General features: G+C 41.5%; 1 protein-coding gene across 1 annotated transcript in view; it reads right to left on the minus strand.

Moving 5' to 3' along the window:
* The window catches only part of LOC102202716 (collagen alpha-1(XI) chain-like), a 47,353-nt gene that overhangs the window by 1,803 nt on the left and 26,283 nt on the right, over window positions 1–19,267 (minus strand). The window contains exons 28-64 of the mRNA XM_005744527.1: window positions 18,642–18,686; window positions 18,336–18,497; window positions 18,183–18,236; window positions 18,047–18,100; window positions 17,914–17,958; window positions 16,055–16,108; window positions 15,898–15,942; window positions 15,769–15,822; window positions 14,496–14,549; window positions 14,340–14,393; window positions 14,148–14,255; window positions 13,974–14,063; window positions 13,825–13,878; window positions 12,907–13,014; window positions 12,614–12,721; window positions 12,467–12,520; window positions 12,325–12,378; window positions 11,848–11,955; window positions 11,719–11,772; window positions 11,572–11,625; window positions 11,428–11,481; window positions 11,290–11,343; window positions 11,058–11,165; window positions 9,998–10,051; window positions 9,409–9,462; window positions 9,272–9,325; window positions 9,000–9,053; window positions 8,809–8,916; window positions 8,671–8,724; window positions 8,350–8,403; window positions 8,160–8,267; window positions 6,956–7,009; window positions 6,810–6,845; window positions 6,645–6,698; window positions 6,175–6,502; window positions 5,924–6,036; window positions 5,685–5,753 (exon numbers count right to left, since the gene is read on the minus strand). Coding sequence (XP_005744584.1) covers window positions 5,685–5,753; window positions 5,924–6,036; window positions 6,175–6,502; window positions 6,645–6,698; window positions 6,810–6,845; window positions 6,956–7,009; window positions 8,160–8,267; window positions 8,350–8,403; window positions 8,671–8,724; window positions 8,809–8,916; window positions 9,000–9,053; window positions 9,272–9,325; window positions 9,409–9,462; window positions 9,998–10,051; window positions 11,058–11,165; window positions 11,290–11,343; window positions 11,428–11,481; window positions 11,572–11,625; window positions 11,719–11,772; window positions 11,848–11,955; window positions 12,325–12,378; window positions 12,467–12,520; window positions 12,614–12,721; window positions 12,907–13,014; window positions 13,825–13,878; window positions 13,974–14,063; window positions 14,148–14,255; window positions 14,340–14,393; window positions 14,496–14,549; window positions 15,769–15,822; window positions 15,898–15,942; window positions 16,055–16,108; window positions 17,914–17,958; window positions 18,047–18,100; window positions 18,183–18,236; window positions 18,336–18,497; window positions 18,642–18,686 — 2,823 coding nt within the window. The remainder of the gene's footprint in view (window positions 1–5,684; window positions 5,754–5,923; window positions 6,037–6,174; window positions 6,503–6,644; window positions 6,699–6,809; window positions 6,846–6,955; window positions 7,010–8,159; window positions 8,268–8,349; window positions 8,404–8,670; window positions 8,725–8,808; window positions 8,917–8,999; window positions 9,054–9,271; window positions 9,326–9,408; window positions 9,463–9,997; window positions 10,052–11,057; window positions 11,166–11,289; window positions 11,344–11,427; window positions 11,482–11,571; window positions 11,626–11,718; window positions 11,773–11,847; window positions 11,956–12,324; window positions 12,379–12,466; window positions 12,521–12,613; window positions 12,722–12,906; window positions 13,015–13,824; window positions 13,879–13,973; window positions 14,064–14,147; window positions 14,256–14,339; window positions 14,394–14,495; window positions 14,550–15,768; window positions 15,823–15,897; window positions 15,943–16,054; window positions 16,109–17,913; window positions 17,959–18,046; window positions 18,101–18,182; window positions 18,237–18,335; window positions 18,498–18,641; window positions 18,687–19,267) is intronic.

Here is a 19,267-nt window from a genome sequence, read left to right on the forward strand (position 1 = left end):
CTCCCAAGTTGCCTCACAGTTTGCCAGAATCTCTCCGAGGCAGTCCAAAAGTTTTTTTCCATGGTCTTGCAGAACTCCTCCCACACCCAAGTTTTTGCTTCAGCCGCTGCCCACTGGCCTGTCAGTAGCTATCGGCTGCCTCCAAAGTCCCACAGGCTAACCAAGCCTGATAGGACTCCTTCAGCCTGATTATTCCCTTTACCTCCAGTGTCCACCATCTAGTCGAGTCACCACAACAGGCACCAAACACCCTGAAGCCGCAGCTCAGAGTAGCAGCTTCACCAGTGGAGATGCTGAACATGATCTATTTGGACTCAGTGTCCCCAGTCTCCCTTGGAATGTTGCCATAGCTCTGCTAGAGGTGGGAGATGAAGATCTTGCAGACTAGGTCATTATACAGGGTGGGCCATTTATATGGATACACCGTAATAAAATGGGAATGGTTGGTGATATTAAAGTCCTGTTTGTGGCACATTAGTATATGTGAGGGGGCAAACTCCTCAAGATGGGTGGTGACCATGGTGGCCATTTAGAAGTTGGCCATCTTGTTTTTTCAATAGGAAGAGGGCCATGTGACACATCAAACTTATTGGTAATGTCACAAGAAAAACAATGGTGTGCTTGGTTTCAACGTAACTTTATACTGTCATGAGTTAGTTACAAGTTTCTCTTTGTTCACAGCCATTGACATGTCGAAGAGGTTAACACGTGAGGAGCGGATCGAAATTGTGTTGATATCTGGTGAACGCAGTAGCCGGGTCATTGCAGCAGATTTCAATGCAAGACACCCTACGAGACCACCCATCTCCCATGCTACAGTTAGCAAACTGCTTGCTAAGTTTCATGAAACTGGTTCAGTGTTGGATTTTCCAAAATGTGGACGCAAGAAAACTGTCACTAATGAAGAAACATCAGTGGCTGTCCTAGCTTCATTCAGCAAGAGCCCACAGCGTAGCACTCGCCGCATGTCACTGGAGAGTGGCATTAGTCGAACATCCCTTTGGCGGATATTAGCTACTAACAAATGGCACCCTTACAAACTCCAGCTACTGCAGCATCTCAACGAGGATGACCCAGATCGGCACACAGAATTTGCAGAATGGGCAAAACAAAAATTGGAGCAGGCCCCTCAGTTCACGCAGAAGATTTTGTTCAGTGATGAGGCAAACTTTTATGTGAACGGTGAAGTTAACAAACAAAACCACCGCTATTGGTCTGACACTAACCCACATTGGATGGATCCCTCCAAGACTGCTGGAACAACAAAAGTGATGGTTTGGTGTGGTATATGGGGTACAACGATAGTGGGTCCATTCTTCATCAATGGAAACCTCAAGGCCACTGGATATTTGAAATTGCTACATGATGATGTGTTTCCCTCTTTATGCACTGAAGCTGGCACGTTCCCTGAGTTTTTCCAGTAAGATGGTGCACCACCACATTATGGGTGCCAGGTCCGAGCATTCCTAGATGAACAGTTTCCTGGTCGTGGGCCAGTTGAATGGCCCCAAGGTCCCCCAATCTGACCCCCTTAGACTTTTATCTTTGGGGTCATCTGAAGGCAATTGTCTATGGTGTGACGATATGAGATGTGCAGCACCTGAAACTACGGATACTGGATGCCTGTGCTGGCATTTCTCATGCGGTGTTGCTATCAGAGTGGGAGAAGAGGGTTGCATTGACAATCCAACACAATGGGCGGCACATTGAACACATTTTATGAGTGGTCAGAAACTTGTAAATAACTCATGAAAGAATAAAGTTACGTTGAAACCAAGCACACCATTGTTTTTCTTGTGACATTATCAATAAGTTTGATGTGTCACATGGCCCTCTTCCTATTGAAAAAACAAAAGTTGTATCCAAGATGGCCGACTTCTAAATGGCCACATGGTCACCACCCATCTTGAGGAGTTTGCCCCCTCACATATGTGCCACAAACAGGACTTTAATATCACCAACCATTCCTATTTTATTACGGTGCATCCATATAAATGGCCCACCCTGTATTTTTAGGCGTACCAGGTCTGTCCAGCATCCTCCCCTGCCACCTGATCCAACTCACCAACAGGTGGTGATCAGCTGACTGCTCATCACCTCTCTTCACCCAAGTGTCCAGAACAAATGGCTGCAGTTCTGGTGATGCAATTACATAATCCATCATTGATTTGCAGCCTTGAGTGTCCTTGTGCTATGCGCGCTTACGGACACATAGGGTTTGTCATGGAAAAACTGTGGTTTGCAGAGAGGTCCATTAACAGAACACTGCTCAGGTTCAGATCTGGTAGGCCATTTCTCCCAATCACACCCCTCCAGGTTTCACTGTCGTTGCCCACTTGAGCGTTGAAGTCTCCTAGTCGGACAAAAGAGTCCCCAGGTGGAGCACCCTAAAGCACCCCACCAAGAAGGTCGGGTACTCTAATCTGTTCTTCGATGCATAAGGGCAGATGACAACTGGCTCCCCAACCCAAAGGCGCAGGGAACACCCTCTCATGCATTGGGAAAAACTCCAATGTACAGGCAGCAAGCTAAGGGGATACTAAGATACCTACCCCAGCTCACCAAGGGCAACCCTGACTGAGACAGAGTCCAGAGTTCAGATGGGAATGGATCAGAATGGATGTGAAAAGTGGGAAAAAGGTGAGGGATGCATATGCATGCCACTGAAAAGAACTGACCACAAGAAAGATTCTAAACTTCCAAGTCCAAGCATTTTCTTTGTTTCTATCAGCTGGCACCACATATACAATGCTGGGCATTTAAGTAGGTTACATCGTTGGTTCTACAAATATTTGCCCTAGAAGTGTAAATCAGAATATGCACACAAAAAGTTGTTAACCAAGCTTCCTTGCCTTAAGGCCCTTTCACATTGGACGCAGCACACGCAGCGCTGTGTTCTGAAACCCATTCGTGTCTATAATGGTTTCCTGCTGCGCCGAGCAAAGTGCAGCACAAGTCAGAGAGACACATGTTTTGAAATGACAAGAAACGGGCACATCTAGTACACGTAGAGTACTAGTTTTACAAACCAACTTTCATACCTCTTAGCTTTTTTTAAATTGTTATATTATTTTTTAAAACATTTACCACACAACTGTTGTTTAACATTAATCTGAAGTTTTCTTTGAGCTTGTTTTTCCAAGTCTACTACCCTTTGCAGAATTCTGAACTCGTAAAGACAAGAATGGAGCAGCACCTGCGTCCCTCCAGGCCACAGCAGTTCATTTGACGGAGCAGCACACATTCAGATTTTTGCCCTCACCTGAATCCTCCCTCACTAAAACTTAAAAAAACAAAAAGCATTTTAATTTCTCCTCTTTAACAGTCTTAGCTGGACAGCTTTGGCTGCACAATTATTCTCTGTCTTCACCTGCAGACTTCTTCTTCCTCTTGTTGGAGTTAGCAAGTTTTGCAGAACATGCTGCCTATTCCGCTATTAACCGCTGGACTTTCCTTTTACTTGACATGATAAGTACGAAAGTACCATAATTAGCCCTTTTAAAAATGTATGTTTATTTTGCAGTTGAACATCAAGGACACAAACCTATTCAAGCTTTATTATTATTATTGTTGTTGTTATTATTATTGTTATTATGATATTATTATTATTATTATTATTAGCTTTTAATGCAGCCAATTTTCCCATGAGAATAGCCAGCTAAGGTAAACACATGCAGATGTGAATATGGTTGCTATTACACATACTATGCACCTGTCTGCGATACAGACAGATAAATATTTTATTATTGACAGGGTTGCTGCCCCTTACATCAAACCAGAAAACACACATGGTCCCCATGGATGTTCATGAGAGGTTAGCTTTGACTTTTAAATAATTTTAAGTTTCAGGATCTTTGCAGTAGAATGCAGCAGCTATAGTCACAAATTGGCTTGCTGCAACACACCAATGATTCTTTAGGTGAGCCAAGCGATTTTAAAGCCAGAGTGTGTTTCCATCCCATCTCTACAGTACCACAGTAGGCGGACAGGATTTCTGGAGAAGTTGGAACTCTTTCTTAGCAGGAGTTTAAAGCCATCTGTGTCTTTGTATTCATTTAAAGCTGAAATCTAAAATTGTGGATAACAAAAAACCTCGTCACATATCCCACAGTATTTATTATTTCCCCACTGGCCCATGCAGTCTGCGCAGTCCACTCAGTCAAATATTTTGGGCTGCACGTCTGCAGAGGAGTATTCATCCACCCACACAGATTTATGTACATGATGAAATGTGCGTCACTCTGACGTTTGCATGCAAAAAGCATGAACTGGCCTTTAGTGAGGGAGACAGTTCCTGGTGTACCCATCACTGATACGATTGCTGCCAAAGTCTAAGTCTAAATCAGATGGTTTGGAATTACTCATGAAATCTGTAAGATGCTTAGACCAGATTTACTTGGTTTGACAAATTAACACGATGTTACAATAGCAAAAAAGCAAAGACAAAGATGCAAAATATTACAAACCTTTCTAAACCTTAAATCTGTGGGTAACAGGTGACCTGTACCACTTGTAAAAGTGTTTACAGTCAGATCCAGAGCCTTGATGAAGATACTGTTAATGTGTATAAATTCACCCCAGATGTTTTTGTGTGTGTCTTTTTCACTCTGTGGCTGCTGGATCAATGTTTTAATACTACATGCAGAACATTCAGACATGAATCTAACAGATATTTCAATATGTTAAAAACAACTAAGAAAAAAGAAATGACATGAAAGTCACTCTTTGTGCGAGTGCTTCTGAGTAAAGGCGTCAAAGACTTTTTCACTGTGTACTGATTTCTGTGTAGAAATGTGACTATAAGTGTGATTCACTATAAGCACCTCTGCTCACTGTAAAAAGTAACTTGACTCTCTGTAAAAGAGGTTGCATTATTGAGGCATCATCCACCGACACTCCGCGTTAACTACAGTTCAATTAAGTTCAGCTCTGTTTGATAAAAACAGTGTTACTGAGAGCCAGAAATATGTGGGGCTTGGGTCTAAACATGCAGGGTGAGGACTCTGAGTTAGACAGCCAAAGCTTTGGCACAGGACTCACAGCTTTGAGCCATCTGCCTTACTCATTCTTATAACTAACTTGTTCTCTTTGTTATTTAAAATTAATGTTATTTTAAGTAAATTTACTGGTCCTTACATAGGCATTTTGTACCCTACTTTCTAGCTAACATTCAACAATCCAATCAGTGCATCAAGGTTCAATAATTTGCCCAAGAAAACTTTGGCATGAAGACTGGAGGAGCCAGAGATCGAATCACCAACCTTCTAATGAGTAGATAATCTGGTCTAACTCCTAAGCCGGATGAGGTGAAAAAAATAAGACTTGCCTTATTTCAGTATTAATTTAACTCAATGTGAGGCTACAAACTTTAATAAATCACGTTTAATCATTTAAATCCTATCCTCTCAAAATGTTAAGCTCTGGAAGAGAATCCCAGACAAATATTTATGTGGAGAGGCCAGCTACAAAAACATCCTTCAGTTGCAAACTGACACTGTGTGTCTTTAGTAAATACCACCAGCAGCTTTTCTTATGCCAAAAGAGGATTTTGTGCTGGCACAGTCTGTTAGTAAATCTGCCCCCAAGTGTCTCTAAAATTCAGAGTTTCTTTTAAAGCTTTGCAACTGGCACTCATCCAGATGTGTTAAGCCCAACAAATATGTGCAATAATCATCAAACTATACCTTTTTTCCTTTCCTGAATTGACTGTACCATCTGCCAGGCTTTTCCTCTTTCCAGGATGCTAATTTTACCTAAAAACAGACAAACAAAAGAATCACCTCCAAATTCACACAGTCAGCAAACTGCTGATGACTAAATAGTGTTTACATCATGCAGCTTTTGATACAGCCTCCTGCTTATTTTTAATGTTAATCGTATTGCTCCAAAAAAATAGCACACTGTGTTATTTATGTAAACGAACCGACTGGAACTTCTTGTCGGGGTACAGACACGTCTCTCCCTGTGCGGTGAAGTTACAAAACACCTTGAAGGAGTCTCTATGGCAACCCTGGTTGGGATCTATCCAGTATTCGCCTGGATAGAGAGACAAAGAGAGGACCTCAGGGGGGCCAAGGCCACAGCAGACAGAAGCAGCAGAAAAAATCTACAGATTATCTTGAAATGAGACAGCTGTGCTCAACAGATGGCCAAGAACATAAACTGATGAAGTACCGTTGGGGAGATCTGGGTGGAGAAACCAAAGCTCTTTGCAGGTGCGGGCTGGGCTGTGGTATGTCCCTTGCGGGGTGCGCAGACCTTCTACTTCGACTTTCATCGAGGATAGAGAGGCAAACACTTCCTCCATGCCTTGGCCCTTCTTTTCGTTTAGCTGGCTGTCCTGCTCCGCCTGATCCCCTTGCATCATTTCCTCCTCTCCCCCACCTATGGCCTCCTCCTCCCCATCCTCTTCATCTTCAAGTGCAGCACCATCCACCCAGGAGTGATTTCTCCTCCTTCTGCCTCGTTGTGGCAGAGGGACCACACCAGCTGCTGGTAGTCCCTGAGATGGAAGTAGATGAAAAGACAGAAAGAAGAATGGATTGAAGTAGACAAAAAAAGAAGAGAAGAGTCCAGATGCACATGGATCAATGGCAAAGTAAACAAAGGTCATAAGATTCTTGAATGAACTAAATATTACTCACTGGGAGTCCTGGAGGTCCTGCGGGCCCAGTGTCTCCTCTAGGACCAATTGGACCCTAAATGAGCCACAAAATGATCAGTCTTTCAGTTTCAGTTATGAGTAGTTATGGTGTAATATAACAGCACTGAATAATTCAGTTGTGTGAAATGATGAATCTCAGAGTTACCTGATTTCCTTTAGAGCCCTTCTGACCAATCACACCCTGTGAGAGAAATGAGAGAGCAAAAAAGAGGAAACACGGATGCACTGTTTCAGAAATCTCCATGCTTATGTGTTTATAAGTCATGTAGGAAAATAATCGTGCAAACTCACAGACAGACCCGTAGGACCAGGTGGACCGTGAGGACCTGATGAACCAACTGGACCCTAATATTACACAGTGGGGTGAACATAGTCAGCAGATTCCTTTTACGTGCAGTTAATTATCAGAATAATACTGGAAAGCTTGGGATTAATGCCAAATGATATCTGTTTAAACCGATTAAAAGTATATAGACATTAAAAATAATGATCATGTTGTAGTTAATAAACAGATCAGTGTCCGCAATCATCAGTCATACCAACAATTTATCAAGTGATAAAAAGTGACAGAAATATGTTCTTATGATATTTATGAATTGTTCTTATTGTTAAAGCAAGTTGTTTCTTTGGTTTAGCGCTACACACTTCAAAAGGTGCAGCTTTTACTTTGAAGGTGAACTGTCTCTGTTTCCTGCTTGCTCTGACATGCCTGTTCGATTCTCACTGCATATAAAGGACATCAAAATCAGCAACGTTAACGCATTAGCACCATGCAGCCCCACCCACGGGCCGATCCGCGCTAACTCGCTAACAGAGATTTGCCGCGTTAACGCGGTTGTGGCATTAACGTCATTTTAATGAGATTAACGCTGACAGCACTAAATAAAACACTTGTATCTAAGATTTTGTTCAAGGTTGAAAAAGTATACCAAGACACTCTGCCTTAAAATCCTGTCGCTTTAACTACATTTACATAATTATTATGTGGCATTAAACCTTTCATATAGTGTCTAAGTACAGTAAACTTGACTTCATAAGTTAATGTGCCAAACATGTAATTTAATATTTGCTAAATTAGATATTACTGCCATTAAATTAAAATGATGTGATACTTTTATAAGTGGTTATAGTAATTATTATCACTATTATCATAAATAATAACATTTTGTAATTTTATCCCATTGGAAGGTGGTTGCTAGGTAACATCATGACATTATAATATCTGAAATAGATAAGAACCTTCGGGGACTAAATATGCATTTTCTTTACATTTATATAACTGGACAAATTTCAGTTCTTTACTCACTCTATCAAAAACAGATACTAAACCATTGTTTATAGCAAACTTTATACTTTGCATATCATCATAAAGCTAAAACTGTGACAGCAGCATCTAGATGTCTCCATGATTTGATACTGGACCTTCATGATACACCTCTACACATCTTGTGTTATTTGCTTGCTTGGAGAGTGTGTTCAAGCATTTTTTAAGCACCTCATCTCCCTTTGGACCCAGTAATCCCTGGTTTCCTGGTAGTCCTCTGTCACCCTTCTCTCCAATGTCTCCTGGTGGCCCTATCAGACCTATTACACCACCATGACCCTACAAAGATATCAGAGATGAGGTCAAAGAAAAGTCCCAGTAAAGGATAACTTGAATATTTGTGAGTACAGTATGAACACACCTTGTCTCCCTTCTTGCCGGGGTCTCCCTTCAGTCCTGTTATACCCGGTGGACCCTGAGGAGATGAAATGATGAGTCAATTCAATCCACTTCAATTTTATTTATATAGCGCAAATCACAACAACAGTTGCCTCTAGGTGTTTTATATTGCAATGTAATGTTAACCTTTATAGTTCGGTTTTATGTGCTACACACACGTATTTTTTCTTTTAAATTATCTTTAGAATAATATGCAAAAACATCAAACTGTGGTTTTAATGCAAGATGGAAGCGTGATTTTGTTGAAAACTTCTCAGATTTGCTATTTGATGGGTTATCTTACCATGGGACCTGGTGGTCCTGTCTGGCCTGGTGGTCCATTTAAACCCTGCTCACCCTGAAAGAAGACAAAGAAATGATTGAAACATCATGTATTCCGTGCTTTACTCACTCCTTCTGAGCTTTTCCTAAATTAACTCACTGCAGGCCCGGGGATCCCTCTCAGACCCTGGGGACCAGGCTTGCCAGGATGCCCCTGGGCTCCCACAGGGCCCGTCTTCCCAATGGGACCTTCCAATCCCAGAGCACCCTGCAGTGACAGAGAGCAAGTCAGCTTTCAGGCACTGCCAGTATTTAGAAGTTATTATTGAAAGACTTGTTTCAAACTCTCACCTTCGCTCCTTTCAGGCCTGCTTTTCCTTCCTTTCCTGGTTTCACCATGTGGCCCTGAAGAACAACATTTTAAAACATTTTAACCTGAATCTGTCATAAGGGTGCAGTCATGCACAAACACACACACACATACGCACAGTGAGAATGCATTAAGCAAAAATACTCCAGACCTCTGCCCAACAGCAGAAGTTTTAATCTTCAGATTTAACAGTAAATAGAAAATGAGGTTTCTGCATGCAGACAAAAGAACATCATAAGAAAAACAGACAGACCCTTCGCCCTGGAGGCCCAGGTGGTCCAGGTTCCCCGGGTGCCCCTGGGGGTCCCTGGTACATTTAAAGAAAAAGGTTAGCTGGTCGGTCATTATGTTGCGTTTTCTTTTGTGTTCATACAGCAGTCTACAGCTTACAAGGTTTCCAGGGTCTCCTGTGTCTCCTTTAGATCCAGAGAGGCCATCAACACCCTGATGGGGGAACAAAGATTGTGGGCAGAGGAACACATAACAGCTTTAAAAGCAATAAAATGGGAAAAAAATAAGAAAAAAAACTAGCCTGGTAGATGTCTGACTGAGAAAACAACAACTACAAAGATGTTACATAATGAGGATTTTATGTACTTTAGTTTCCAGTGGAAATATAAGAGCTCACGAGGAGCTTTGTTTCTCCACAGATCATCTAAAATATATGTTTGCCTGGTGTTTTCAAATTTAGCTCGGATGTAATTTCAAAGTTTGGTTTATTCCACATCTCCCTCTCTATGGGTCCTCATATATTTTTAACATTTTAGTTTGAATTCATTCAAATTCCAGGAAACTGCAAGTGCAATGCAACCGACAAAGATGAAACATTGAAGTCCTTTAAAAAAATAATGACTTTTTATCCTAGAAAGCTCTTTTTTGGTGAGTCTTTGTTCTGTAAAGTGGATGCATCAAACAGAATGAGGATGATAGATCAAACAGAAGAGAAGGAAGAAGAAGAAAACAAAGAGCAGACACTCACGTTGGGTCCAGCTTCTCCCTGCTGTCCAAGGTCCCCAGTCAGACCTATAGGACCCTGCGGAGAGTGAAGGAGAAGCGCTACTACACCAACATGTTGTACATCATAGAGTGTATTTCATAAATGATTGAAACAGTGCATTCGCTACAAAGTATACAACACTTTTAAGTTTTAAAGTGAGATTATTTCTCTTTCTAATCATGTTCTTTATGAAATACTCCTTGAAATGTTCCGTAACATAATTTTTCTTGCTTAATTTGACTTTACTTTGATTTTCTGACTGTTTATATATTATGGAAATTAAATACAGCACTGCGTTGTGAAGCTTCTGTCTCTAAAGTCTTAAGCTAGTAGTAAAGTCTTTAGCTAATTGCTAAATGCTTTTTTGCTAGCCTTATTTTTATAGTTCTTTTTGAGGCCCATATTCATCAAGGTTTGATCTGCTGTGCATTAAGAGATGCTCTACTGAATACCTTGATTGTAACAAGTAGTTTTTTGAGTTATTGTTGTCTTCATATGAGCTCTGATTATTCTCTCTTTTTGGCATCAACAAGGCGTTTTCAGAAAACTGCTGCTCACTGGATATTTTCTCTTTTTCAGACCATTCTTTGTCTGGAGATGACTGTGTGTGTAAATCCCAGTAGACTGGCAGTTTCTGAAATGCTCCAGCCTAATACCAGCCTATCTGGAACCATCAACAAATCTACATTCGAAGTCACTTAGATCACTTTTGCTATCCATTCTGATGCTCAGTTCTACATGCCTAAATGCACTTCCCAACAGTTCCCGACATGTGACTGGATCATTGAATATGTGAAAAGATTGTATTAATAAGCAATTGAACAGGTTTCCAACAAGTGGTTGGAGTAGGAGTAGGATTTCCTGCTTGTCTAGTACATTAAACAGTATAGGAAGGGAAGAATGTTAGGGTACCACAAACTATATTAAACGTAATCAGGCAATCAAAGATTTTCATAGTGTATTACAGTGGTTTGGGTTGACTAGTATTATAATACTGATAAACACTTAAATAGTATGTTTTTTTGTCATGAATGTCGCTTACAGCATTGCCTTTGGCTCCATCCTCCCCTGGGGTGCCTCTAGCTCCTGGAGGACCAGACATTCCTGGAGGACCCGTATCTCCCTTCTCCCCTTGTTCTCCTTTTGCTCCCTAAAACAACAAAAGAACAGAGTAAGTGATCATCTTGGGTATGTCAAAGGAAAAGAGAAAAAAATTGAGTATTATAAATGGATTAAAGGATGTCCGTGCCTTCCAAATAAGCAAACAAACTCACTGGCTTTCCTGAAACACCAACTGCTCCAGGATCACCTGCCTCACCATCCTCACCCTAAGAGGGAAGGCAAATTAGGTGTAAGATCATCTGGAAAGAGCATCAATATCTAAAAGCTGTTTTATTTGTTATTTTCTTTACCTTCTCTCCAACAACACCTGGCTGCCCAATCATCCCGGGACGACCAGGTGGCCCCTGTTCACCACAGAGACTTTTTAATTTCATCAAAACGTAAATCAAGCGCTTGACTAAATGCAGATCCACAAATATGCCTGTGAGACTTACCTGCCCCCCAATAGGTCCTTGAGATCCAGAAGGTCCTTGTTGTCCAGGTGGACCCTAAATTATGTGATGAGACAGAAACAAGTTTACTGATTATAGAAAATGGAGTGGAAAAAATGTGGCAAATAATAAAACAGATTAAGAGCTCACCATCAGTCCCACATGGCCACTCTCGCCTTTTTCTCCTGGTAGGCCAGGCATGCCCTTGGAGAACACATACAGCATTATATGACGAGAGTGCAGACTTTATTGTTTGCCTTCATAAAATAAGAGTCTCACCTGTAATCCTATTGGTCCTGTAGAGCCCTTGAAGCCTCTGGGACCTTCATCTCCTTTGGGGCCATACATGCCCTGTTGGCCCCGAGGACCTGGCAAACCATCTAGACCCTGTTATGCAGGGGAGAGTGAGAAATGTCTTTATGACTGAAATTGTTTATTTAACTTTCTGAAATGATGTAATTCCTACTAAACCTGTTTGACTGAGAGAGACAACAAGCTGTGAAGTATCAGTACAAAGTACCAAATGGAAATAATTTATGAAGGGATTGATCTGATGGGTAAATTATTTATACGTCAGATGTTTGGTACCCATACTACTGGTAAGAATACAATACAGTTTCATCATGAAATACACACCACGGTAAATAAAAAACTACAAAGTGAAAAGCTAGCTGAAGAATTGACACTGACAGTGTAAATTGAGACATTTCAATTTTCAAAACCCTCAAAATGAAAAAATGAGAGAAGCAAACTCACCGGAAGTCCAGGCTGACCTATCGGCCCCTGGGGGCCAGTAGGCCCCGGAGGCCCCTGTGAGGAGAGAGGGAAGATGAAACAAACATGTATGATCATGTTTTTGTGCACTATTGAGTATGTACGTCTGCGCCTCCAGACTCACTCCTTCTCCTTTGTCTCCTTTGCTGCCTTTCTGTCCAGGTTTTCCCTGCTCTCCCTGTGGACACATACAGAGGACACAGCTTATAACAACAGTACAGACACATACTCACCCATCCCCTCCGGCTCATACAGGTGCATTTGGTTTTACCTTATCCCCGTCCTCTCCTGCAGGTCCCGCAGTGCCCATTGCCCCAAGCATCCCTACAGGTCCCTGGTCCCCATCCTGACCTGCCGGTCCTATTGGACCCTTCTCTCCCTGGGACACAAATACACACATTTAATTCCTGTTATTCTGTACAAAAACATATCAATGGTAAAAACTAACAATCCAACCAAAGACAGACTACTTTGATGGATCTTTGTTTTTCATCCATGCTGCTTATGAAAATGGACCAAATGGGCAAATATAATATAAGAACATAGAAGATTAGATGTAATTACAGGCTCCCCCTTCTCTCCCATTGGTCCAGGTCCTCCAATTGCTCCGGCCCTACCAGGCTGTCCAATGGCACCAGCTGGTCCTGGAGGGCCCCTCTCACCCGTTGGCCCCTGGAAACAATCAGTACACCATGTTGACACTTGAATGCTTAAAAAACAGGGTTTATTTTTTTAGTCATTGTAGGAAAATAATAGCACTTGACATAAATAACATATATGCCAAATACTATTTGAAAAGTGCTTTTGGCTTTTTCTTTTTCGGTTTTACTTCAACCACACATGCACATTGGAGCTACAAACTGTGTTTGCTAAGGCAGCAACATGAATGACTTGATGTTTTCTGGTTTGGCTGTTTTAAAGAAAATGATTAGCTTTTTATAGGGACAGGAGAGTATTTGTCATACAGTCACCATTTCTCTCAGGGCCATTTTAGTCGAGATCGGACTGTTTTATCCATCTGCAGCAAATTATGTTTGTCAGTATATTCTGCCAAAAAGCAGGAAAGCAACAGCAAGAATCCCTGACAGAACAATGGACATTACTTTGATTGTCAGCAAGGGTTGAGCCACAAAGTGGCTTGCACAGGCAGTAGCGACTGTATCTATCAGTGTGCCATGAGTGTGATTTACCAAGAGGAAGCAAAAAAAGGGTAACAGCTGTGCCATTAGCTAATGTAGGACTGCATTAAGATCTGCTGGGATTACTAACCACGCTTGACTCTGATACTTGGGTTTGTATTCAAGATCTCTCAAGTGGTTCCTCTCCATTGTGTCATTTCTGTCTTTGTTTAATTTTTTATAGTGAATGTGTGAATCGGAAATCACCTGATCACAGTCTAGCAAAAATTGTTAAAATGTTTGAAATATTCTACTTTATAACTATGCAACAAACAGAAACCCAGAAGACATGCTGTAGACTCACTATGGCTCCTGGTGATCCACGAGGTCCCGATCCACCTTTCAGACCAGGAGGTCCCTGGAAATATCACACATCATTTTGAATTTATATCTTATATTATTCCTAATCTTAAGAAAGTAAGAACTAAATATTAATGTGTGTGTGTGTGTTACCATAATGCCTGGGGCTCCTCTGCTCCCTCTGAACCCTTTCATGCCTGGAGGTCCATTTTTCCCAGATGTCCCATGTAAACCGGGGTCCCCCTGAGAGGAAATGAAAAGCATAGTGAAATTGAAGCATGCGTTGTGTTTCTATCATACACTGTGGACCTGAGAATGTGGACTGACCTTTCCACCTTCCTTCCCAGCAGTCCCAGGTAAACCATGCTCTCCAGGTACACCTGGTGCTCCTGGGTGACCTCGGTCCCCTGGCGGGCCGGGCTCTCCTGATTTGCCCTGAAAAAAATATAACAATGTGACTGGCTCAGTAATACCAATGAAAACATTCAGCACATGAAGGATTCACACTTTCGTGCTTACCTGAGGCCCCACCACACCTGAAGGTCCTGGGGGTCCAGTCTTTCCTTGGAATCCCTGCAGCATAGAAAATATGGAAATAAAGCATGTTCAGATGAGTTTTTGTGTGTGGGGAGACAAAAAGAACATCTTTAATCAACGACCCATGACCTCACTCACCGGCTCTCCTCTTTGGCCTGGGTGACCTGGAAGCCCATCTTTCCCAGCTGGACCCTTCACACAGAGACACTTGGTGAGAAATGAAGCTCAGGAAGTTAAATATGAGGTGGTAAAATACCCTTCAACCTTCAACCTTTTAAACAAGTCATGAACCTGGTAATAGTTTAGAATTGTAGAATATCAAATAATCACTTAGAGGTCAAATTCATCTTTGTTTTGTTTACTGTACAGAATTTCAGCTTGATCTACAAACTCGGTTTCCTCCTAACTTGGTCTATTTTCTTCTTGCAAGAAGAAGTTTTAAACAGCAATGAATCAGTTCTAAATGTACATCTATGTCAAAAAAAGTCTCCACAGCACCATTTGCAGTCCTGTGAAAAACTAAATGCACTCTTAATGCGTCCACAGGATTTAAGAGGATAAAGAGCAATCAGGAGCAGGTAATCAAATGCACTTGATTAAATGATCATCAACAAGCACAAGCACCTCTATAAAAGCAGATGTTTTGGTAGTTTAATGGTCTGGTGCATTTGGATATGCGTTAACATAATACCACAGTCTTCCTGGGAGTGGATGTCCTAGCAGATTCACCCCAAGATTAGACTCTGCAGGCCTCAGTTAACAGGTTACATCTTAACATTCACGACTTTCTAAAAGAACGTTTGCAAAGTTTTATCAGAACAAACCAGAAGACTTCTGGAACAATGTTGAGAACAAAGGGGAGATGTTTGGCTATGACACATGTGCACAGCGCCATGTTTGGGGAAAAACATCTCGCAGTCAGTGAGTTAAACATGAACGCCTCTGTTTATCAAACTATTCCAGAATTAAATCTGAGAAAATCTGTGACAACTGAAGTTTGGCTGAAACTGGGTCATGTAACATGACCACGATCTAAAGCACAGCAGTAAGTCTACAACAGAACGGCTGGAAAACAAAAGAATCAAGGTGTTACAAAGGCCTGGTCAAACAACACGTCTGAATCTAGTTCAAATACTAAATTGGGACCTTAAATAGAGCTGTTCATAAATGAATGTGAGCTAAAGCAAAACTGTAAAGAAAAGTGGACCAAAATTCCTCCACAATCCTATGAGAGACTAATGAAGACATGCAGAAAATGATTATTTCAAGTTATTGCTGCTGAAAGCGGTTCTGAATCATGCACTTAATTTTTCACAGGACTGCATACACTCCTGAGAAAAAAACTTTTTTTCACATCACTGTATGTGTGAAATTTTGTGAATGTGTCTACATATCTCTGTACTGCACTCACAACTGCTCCTTTAGGTCCCGGCTCTCCATTCCTTCCTTGTAGCCCTTGAGGTCCCTAAAAAACAGAAAATAGCCTATAAACAGCAAAATCTAAAGATGAGATAATATAGGTTAAAAGTATTTTTCTTACCCTTTCTCCAGATGGTCCTGGTGGGCCATCATGTCCTGAAGCACCCTATGAAAATATAAGAGAGAAGAAGAACAAGGAGGCGGTAATGGGTAAAAATATTAAACCATAGCTAATGGTGACAGGATTTTGCCATTGGCTAACAATACAGTCAACAAACCTTTTCTCCTGATTTACCAGTAGGCCCTCTCGCTCCCCTGGCACCTCGTGCACCCTGCCAAAGAAGAAACTTCAAAGTTAGGGCAAACAAACCTGTACAGATCTGAGAAGGAAGATAGTCAGTGCGTCTGCAGAGGCATGTACATTACTGCTGGGCAAGTGGCAACCTGTGAGGCTCAAAAACAAAAAAGTCAATGGGGAAGTGCCAAAAGGTAATTTTTTGAACAGCCACTAGAGGCTTCCTGTTAAAGTGGGCCGGTGAATAAATTTAGTGCAGATGTAACCATATTTAAAGCTTCAATTACAGTTTTTTATAGCTAATTTAGTCCTTCGTGACAACAGTAAAGGCCTGGAGTTTTTGATAACTCACCTGTTTAATTCATTTTGAAGGCTTAAAGTTAGGGTCACAGCCTTTCTGCACACTTTTGACAGATGTGCAAATGCAGGGAGCTGTAGCAGCGAGCTTTCTGCCAGCCTTAAACTCCTCTAATCTGAGTCACCAAACTGTCTCTCTCGCCTGTGTTTGTTGTGTCTGATGCTTGTTTGTCACTTTGGCCTAATTAGCAGATACGTGTGGCTATGCTCTTCACCCATAAATTCATAATTTTGCTAACCAGGCTTGATCGCTGATGAATCGACACTCTTTACACTCTGGAGCATGGGAGTGACAAAAACACTGATGTTTTAAAACGGGGCTTCACAAACCGATTGGTGACATCACCACGGCGATGACCATATTTTCTACACAGTATGGCTCAATTTCTTTCAAGAGAGGAGAGGACAGGAGAAGAAACCATTTTGGGAAAGATGTGAAGATGTGCAGATGTGATGGTAAAATTCTTCATGCATCAGATTTTATCTGAATGGAGATGTGCTGCATCTTTCTGAACAGTGTGTCCATAAATGTGGCAACGGCAATGTGCCAGTTTTACTACACAGGTAGTACTTTCAGATGTTTATATGTCGATCTTTCTGTGGAGAGATTTTGTCACTGCCATAATATCTGTGCGACATACAGCCACAGAAATTTGCAAATGAGGTCAAAATGAGTTCAAAATGAGGGCTGATTCTGATGATTGCTTCTTGTGAAAACTCAGCCATGTTGCAGCTGATGTGACATGTTGATAAAACGGTCTCCTCAATGCAGGCTGTAGCTGAAGACGTACAAAAAAGAAGGTTACAAAAAAAGAACAAAATTATACAGTCTATGATCAAATCAGCCAATGTTCTTGTCCCTCTTCAATTTATATTAAAAACATCATAGTATTTTTTTTCATTTGTGACTAAGAATTTAGTATAAAGTATTTACATCTTTTACTTTACGGTACTGTGAAATTCAAATACATGCTATTCAGAAATCGCCACTAATTGTCTTTTGCAATATTAAACCTTTTTATTAGTCTATGTTCCAATATAGGACTTTGCAAGAGTGCAGGATTTCTTTTTTGTTTCACTTTTTAACTAGCCAAAACTTTTATGTTTGTTTCAAATCACAGAGTCTGATTCATCTTGATGGTAAGAAAGGCCACTGAAATTTCCAGGCTTTTATCTTTAATAGTTTTTGAGATACTCATGTTCAGACATTGCTGCAGATTTCAATGAGAGAAGAAAAGGCCTGAAAATGGGTCAATTTTTTTCAAAAAAGCATGCCTTGAAAACTATTTGATATATGACGCAAAAATTTCACCAAAATCATCATATTTATTTTTGCACCATAAAACTTTTATGGAAATGAATGATTCAAGCAGAAAGCCCGTGCTGATTTGAGCCAGAATGACCCCGACATAAAGTGAGACAATGGCATCCTTGACCGTGTCCTTTCTGCCATTACTCAAATATCTGTTTTGAGACGACACTCACATTTGGTCCCCTCTGGCCTGCACTTCCTGGTTGTCCTGCAGGGCCCTGATTTAGAGGACAAAAGAAGAATATTGAAGGAAATAGCATCATTTTTCAGAGAAAATATCATCACGATGTCAAACCCTCCACTTACTTTTTTCCCTTTTTCTCCCAAAGCTCCCACTGAACCAGGAAACCCATCAGATCCCTGGGAGGAAAAAGACGCATAGATTTGCTTTGCGTACATTATATCTTCAACATCTGGTTTACTTTCATTCAATTTAGTTCACCTTTGGCCCCTGTCGCCCTGGAAATCCTGGCAGTCCCGGTACTCCCAATTTACCCTAAAAAGAGAGGCAGCATGACTCCTAATACATGTTGTGCAATATGAGTTAGGATTATTCACTGATACTTTTACTGATCAGCTATGATTTGCTCTGTACCTTCTCTCCGGGAATACCAATAAGTCCAGCCTCCCCCTGGGGACCAAACTGGCCTTTGGGACCTTCAGGTCCATCTTCGCCTCGAGACCCTGGTGCTCCATTGTCCCCAACATCCCCCTTTGCCCCCATCTCCCCCTTGGCCCCTGGAAAACCATCCTCTCCCTGCAGGCACAGCAAAGGAGAGGAGACAGGAAGACAAAGGAATGTCCAGATAATTTAACAGACAGCATAAACAGATGGTTCTGGAACAAATACCTTGTATACTGTATTTTAGAACAAATTGCGCTGTTTCTCTGTCTTTGTTACCTTCTCTCCTTTGCTGCCCTTTAAACCTCTGAGTCCATCTGCTCCCTGTCAAACAGGAAGATAGACAACAAAGCTGGAAGTCAACAAGTAAACAGAGAACACATGATACAATGTCACAGTTGGCTGTTCCTGACTTTAGCTTATGGTGAAATCCAATGTGGAAGAATAATACATTTTAAGTACGCTGACAAATCCTGATCAGTCACAATAGTAAAAACTGATTCCTCTCGCAGCACATGTACAATCTGTTTTTAAAGCTGGTGTGCTGGAAGCAAAAATAGGAGAAAATGGTGAAACTGAGATGACTGGGTCAGAGCATCTCTGTAGCAGCAGGTCTTGTGGCGTGTTCCCAGCATGCACTCCTTAATACCTTCCAAATGTGTTCCAGGAAGGGACAAACTGGGAACCGGCGATTGAGTCATCAGCACCCATGGCACATAAATGCACACGTAGAGCTACAGTAGTACAAACTGCAACAAAAACACGTTGCTGCCTCTGACAGAAAGGTGACAGAACATGCAGTGCATCACAGCTTACAGAGCTGCATAAACCTTTCAGAGAACCCGTGCTGACCCCTCTCCACTGCTACAATGGGCACTTGAGCGTCAGAGGTGGACGGTGGAGCA

This window comes from Pundamilia nyererei, unplaced genomic scaffold (assembly GCF_000239375.1).
Source record: "Pundamilia nyererei isolate P.nyererei 1_Seehausen unplaced genomic scaffold, PunNye1.0 scaffold00145, whole genome shotgun sequence".
Classification (NCBI taxonomy): Eukaryota; Metazoa; Chordata; class Actinopteri; order Cichliformes; family Cichlidae; genus Pundamilia; species Pundamilia nyererei.